Below are 6,236 nucleotides of genomic sequence, written 5' to 3'. Positions count from 1 at the left end.
CAGTATTAAAATAGTTATTCAATTCAACTAACTTATCTAAAAACTTTGAAGTTGTGTACAACAGATCAGTTTTAGCCTTGGTGCTGAATTTGAGCTGCTGTGGGAAAGATGGGAAATGTTTGGGCTTCAAACTTACTCAAAGAAGGAAAATGTACATTTACTTAAGTTTATAAAGTTCCAGATGATAGTGATAAAGCAGTGGCCATGTTTGTAGGGTCTAAACCCCTCACAAAAATGAGAAAGTCTAAGATTAAGATTCTGTACTTACCATGTTCCTGGTAGAATGTGTTGTCAAAGGCTGGCCCAGTGTTTGATGTTCCGTTCTGCCGGCTCCAGTCAAACTGATCTACAGTGTCCAATTCATACCATCCACACATCTCATCTTCAAAGTCGCACCTTGCTCCTGGGGGCATCTTGGCTGGAAAGGGACATCACAAGTAATGGGAGGTTAGCAAGGTCAACTCTCTTAAGACATTAGGGCATTACGTCAAACTATAAGGTTGCTATGGTTGAAAGTTCTTGTTGATTTTATATTTATGAAGAATTATGGACAATAAAGTATATGCAAAGAGGCAGACTTAGGGATTTCACGTTCCCTCTATTTTGAGGATCAAAACTTTTGTCTTTTTTTGTGTACAAAACTGTATCAAGCTCACCAGGGCTACAACTATTCTGAAACTAAAAAGTGAAGAGCATCTTTAATGTCTTTGATATACATTATTTCAGCAATATCCTTTTTTGTTTTGTTTTCTTTTGCTTTGGTGGACTGAATTCAATCAAGCTCTTTGGCTTTGATAACTGTCTTTGGTTAACAGCTCCATCTAGTAATAACTTTTTCAACTGCAGTCAGCAGGATTCACCTATGTGTGTTTTCTTCTGCTCTTTGTCCTACAATAATCAAAACAGCTGAAAGGAGGCTCTTCTGTACCAGATATTAGAACTTCCCAACCAGTAACCTGTGGGGTATAAAACAACCTGATTATAGCTGTCCAAGACTTCAGGCTTCTTTATTTGAACTTAAATAGCCACCAATTGCCCTTTAAAAGCTTTGTGTTTTTGATACTATAGTTTTTTTCTTCTTTTGAAACTACCTCCATTCTATTTTCACAATTTCTCTCCCATTATGAAACCCCTTTGTCACAGCATGATTTAGGTGATATAAGCTATATGCATTTATCTTTAGTACTTGCCAGGTGTTTTAAAGCACATTCACAAAAGAGTTTTGCGTCTTTTGAATAACAATTGGTTACAAAATGTTGACAATCCTCACATCCTCCTCCCCAAAAAAATGTTCAATCATTTTATTGTAAGGCCACACCAATTTAATTTGTTGTTTCTCGGATTTGCTCTATCCATTTATTTTTCTGATTTGAAAAAAAAAATTGCTTGGAATGTTTTTTCTTTCCTCCATTTTGTATGTATGTCCAGATCTCATCTTTTGACAGTCAAGAGAAGACAACTTCAGTTTAAGTGTTTACTGACATTGCCCTACACTTATACCACCAACAAAAGCAGAATTAAGAAACCTTAAATCAAACCTCAATCATATAAGATGAACATCAAACCTACTACATTTCTCTCCTTCATCTTCCCCAAAGAAACAGTCAGGGCTGAGGTCACACAGGTGGTCCCAGGGGACACAAAGGGTATTCGGACAGGTGTACTCTTTCTCACCACAGGCAAGTGTTGGGAGATCTGTAGATTGTCAACAGCAATGACAAACTGTTACAATTCAAATTATCTTTGTTGAAAACAGTAAGATAGAAGAAAAGGCTTAATCCACAGAGAACAACTAATGTGTAGAATAAAGAAGGCAAAAACTCGGCAATTTGTCATATGTAAAATCTTAAATTTCAAGCACTGACTGATGTGTAACTGGAAGAAAAATTGAGGATACACGGTGGTAAAATCTGGGCTGCAAAGTTCCCACATGTCATAGAACCCGAACTGTGTTCGATCGTGTTCGATCTGGGCAATTCGAATCGAACCCGCGTTCTATTTTGGGGTCACCTGCGGTCATTTCCTATAAAGCGGCAAAACAAGCCTTTCTGCCTCCGTGCATTGCAACAGATAAAAAACAACACTTTTCTATAGATATAAACAGTTTCCTGGACAGTACATGTCTGCTATTATTTTTGGTGGACATGTAACATGTAGCGAAGCTACTGTCGTATCCTTGAGTGACCTTGAATACTGTAATGATTCTTTACGCCAGTATGAATAACACAATGCACACTTTCTGGCGATATGACATGTCTCCAAAACTCGTTCAAACCTGGAAACATGGAGAGTCAAACATACCCCATTTACGGCTCAAAATGACTGTAATGGCTGTCCCGAAAATCGTGTTTTAGGGATTTTTGAAAAATGGCCTCAATTTTGAATTATGGGTAATTTAGTGAGAAAAATGTCAAAAAATGCCATTTTTTCACCAATATGTCGACAAAAACTTGACTTAAAATCAGAAATTAAAAAATCCCTAAAACACGATATCTTATCTTATTCCTAGTCTGCGAAAAATATAAAAATCGGGGATCTGGGGTAATATACGTAGCCAGGTTTGAACGATGTTTGCCTAAAAACATGACATGACTTGTGCCGAAAAACCCGAAAATAATCGTCTGTCTGAGCGAAATTTTAAAAAACCAGTGATTTAACATAAAAAGTTAACATTGAAAGGATGTTAAGACGATAATTTCATTTTAATTTGACGAAATTTACGCCTAATTATTTTTTGTTTATTTTCAAATATTTTACGGGTAGTCCAAAACAGGCCAAATAGCGTCTTGTAACCCGATACCTTTTCGAACACGCATAGCAATGGGAAAGAATGCCGTAGTGACAGACCGCCATGATAGAATAAGGAAAATGAGAACAATCAAGCAAACATGTATATCCAGTAATGTTACACAATGTGTGCATCATGCCCATACATGTAATGTTAGCCTGACAAAACAAAAGGAAAGACTTTGTTTGGAACTTGTATGTTAGATTTTTGCCTCTCAATGTAAGTTTAGTCAGGCCACATACCTGGGGAGCATGAGTCCATAGTGATGTCATCTAGGGCCACATGACCTATAACACTCTCTCCCTGTATGTACTCAAACCCCAGCCTGAAGCCCTGTTCAAATTTCCCTAATTCAATTTCTTCCTCTTTCCACTGATCTAAGACAGTTCTATGGAAACAACAGGTAGAATAGTAAGGTTAATGTACATTATTATTGTAAATCCAGTTGAAAAACATGTAGATTCATGCACAGTTTTGATTGCTAAAACTACTAGTATAAATATTGAAACCCATCTTATCTTACTGTTGCAGTACTACATATACACATTGTACATTTAACTAGGTTTATATCAAGAGAATAGTAGATGATGCAAACTCTTTGTACATGCAAGAGAAAGTACTGAAATAATGATAATACTTCAACTGACATATTCTGGCCCTCTGTTGCCCATATCACTACGGAGGTGTTGTCCACATACAGATGTAGCAGCAGGGAACCAGTCAGGTTTGCAGACACATGGGAGGCAAATCGCAGCTTACACTGACCCCCACTTTCTCCAAAATATGGACTGAGTAGCTCAGCTGTGAACCCCGGGTTGTGTTCCAAGGCATCCACAAACATGTACTGGCCTGCAGTGATAATGAATGTAGTAGAATATTACAATAAGAACTACTAACAATAATACAACTTGTTTCCATAGAGCTGTGTCAGTATTAAAAAATACCCCCATTTTATTAGGTTCAATGTTAATACAGGACAAAAGCTGAGCAGCCAGTAGAAAATTCGGAATGCAAACAACAGTAAATCAGCACCTTGGACAGATATCAGATACATGCTATTTTCTGTATAGAATTTAGACATAGAAAGACTGTGATACATGTATGTTGTAGTAAATGACAGTTTTTCATTTAAAGTAAATTGTTCAATCTGTTTTTCTTGTTTTCATTTTTGCACATATTCCTCCAATCATGTTGTCATGTAGGAAACTGTTCATCGTGAGATCAAATTTGGATGTCCTTACCCTGTTCTGTGTCCTCAGTGTAGTCATACTCAGGCAGAGTGGAGCTGACAGACAGGCCTGAGCCCACTCCCCAGCCCATCTCATCAACCAGAAAACTCTCCATCCAATCACACGGGCTCTGCTCAAAGTCACAATCTGGTGGGTTCCAGAACACACAGGGGTTTCAGAGTAACATCCATTCTCAATGTAGCTTGTACTTCATGTTACCAACATTAATATTATCTATTATATCAGAGCCTTTGTCTCAGACAGCACAAAGTAACTTTCATTGGTCTAAAATATGATTTATTAATCACTCTCACAGGATATTGCTACAGTAACTGCTACAATTATATCTACAAAGAATGGTACCTAATTTCAGCTCTTACAGAGGTAATTTGCCAAACTGTTTGAGAAAATTTCTGGCCTGCCTACCATCAGATTTTTTTCTAAAAGTAGAAGGAGACTGAAACTCCAACATTAGTTTGTTTTGAAAAAGCTTGATTGAAAGTTACTCACTACAGTGGAATTCGTCTTCTCCCCCTGGGCAGTCTTTCTTGAAGTTGCAGTCAGCTGAAGACAGGCATGTGCTGCCATCATAACAGGCAAAGCCATCAGGAGGACAATAACCTGCATGATTAGGAGAGACATTTACAGACAGGCACTACTACTACTACTCATTTGTGTTTGCAGAAGTCTGGAGGAGGAGGCTTAGGAAGGTTTTCACTAAATCTCACTAGGATGACATATGGTGGAACATATTTGTGTGATTTCTTAGGTTTACAGTTATTTGAATACCAGGACAAACTATACTGTCTTCCATTGCATAATGTACAAAATCTCTCCAAGATTTTAGATAAACATACTATGACATTATTACAGTCCTTCCACTGTCTGCCTTCCCTTCTCAATATATCATTTTTATGCTGTCTTTGGGGTCCTAGTATCAGGCCCTTTTTGTTTGTCCACAGAAGAAAAATCAATGCTCACCCTTATATTTTTCATAAAATGCCAGATACTATCAAATTTAAATACAGGAAGACTAATGGATGAGGAACTACTGCCATTAGAAATTCATCACACAAATTTCTCTGGTCTACTTGGGAATCATGCAAAACATAACTGAATAGAATATTAAAGGAACCTTGAAGGAGAACAGGTAAATGGAAAGCTTGAGACCTCCGTCATAGTAACCTTGAAAGATTTCTAGAACAATATTTGATGTACTTCCTCCGTTGTCCTGTACATTTGTACATGTATACAAACTAAAACTTTGAACCCCAGAGTTGTTCATGGTGAATCTTAAACCTTTTTTTAAAATTTAACACATGTATAAGAATAGTATAGCCTGGAATATTTGCCCTTGACTTGTTTTCAACCACAACTTTTCCTGGTTCTACTAAAAGAAGACTTCAAATGCTTCACCGTGTAATAACGTTGTTACTATATGTACACATTGTACAATGTATCTAAAGATAGATAATCAATAGAGATGAGCACTTTGTAACACCACAGACACACACAGATAATTATCTTACTACAGATAGACTGGGAGGAAGCTCAAAGCTTTTAAGTAATAGAGACTTCATACTGAGCTTTTCTGGTATGACATAAACTATAATTATATACAAATAATTTTGACACAATTCTGTGTCTATCATGGCTCTTGAGAACTCAAACAGCACTTTTTTCCTGTTGTCTACAGAGCTAACTTTACTTTATTCTTTTAAATCTTTAAAAGCCAAGATTGCCAGTGATTATGATGAAAGGTGAATTTGTTAGGTTGCAACTGGGGGAATAACACAGTATTTATCTAATGAAATCATCTGAAGTTCTTCTCCCTCACTTGTGGGGATTTTTCAGGGATAAACTATCATTTTTGACAGTAATGTTAAAATTCCTGTCAGTACCATTCAGTGTTCATTTTCATGACACCGTTGTCCAGCTCCAGTTCCCAAGAACAAACACGCAGCAAACACTGTTGAGAAGCAATCAAATTGTGCAGGACTACGTACAGAGATAAGGACAATCCCTCACTATGTTATCAAGGATGATGATAGGAACAGTGTTGCAAAACCTAGGTTAAGGCCCCATCAGCTTTGTTGCTTGGTTCACACCACTTTCATTTTTCCATTAGGCCATGTTGATTTGATTATATGGATGACATGCTCCGGGAGCCCCAAAACTGATGCGCGCGTGCGAATAAAAAAAAGTTTTGAAAAAAAAAA

At 37.1% G+C, this 6,236-nt stretch overlaps 1 protein-coding gene across 1 annotated transcript in view; it reads right to left on the bottom strand.

Moving 5' to 3' along the window:
* Positions 1-6,236, bottom strand: part of LOC109463172 (MAM and LDL-receptor class A domain-containing protein 1-like) — a 62,098-nt gene that overhangs the window by 32,945 nt on the left and 22,917 nt on the right. The window contains exons 7-12 of the mRNA XM_019759885.1: positions 4,528-4,638; positions 4,030-4,164; positions 3,436-3,637; positions 3,031-3,176; positions 1,570-1,695; positions 269-418 (exon numbers count right to left, since the gene is read on the bottom strand). Coding sequence (XP_019615444.1) covers positions 269-418; positions 1,570-1,695; positions 3,031-3,176; positions 3,436-3,637; positions 4,030-4,164; positions 4,528-4,638 — 870 coding nt within the window. The remainder of the gene's footprint in view (positions 1-268; positions 419-1,569; positions 1,696-3,030; positions 3,177-3,435; positions 3,638-4,029; positions 4,165-4,527; positions 4,639-6,236) is intronic.

This window comes from Branchiostoma belcheri, unplaced genomic scaffold, assembly GCF_001625305.1.
Source record: "Branchiostoma belcheri isolate BF01 breed outbred unplaced genomic scaffold, Haploidv18h27 scaffold123, whole genome shotgun sequence".
NCBI lineage: Eukaryota > Metazoa > Chordata > Leptocardii > Amphioxiformes > Branchiostomatidae > Branchiostoma > Branchiostoma belcheri.
This window is presented reverse-complemented; position numbering and strand designations above follow the sequence as displayed.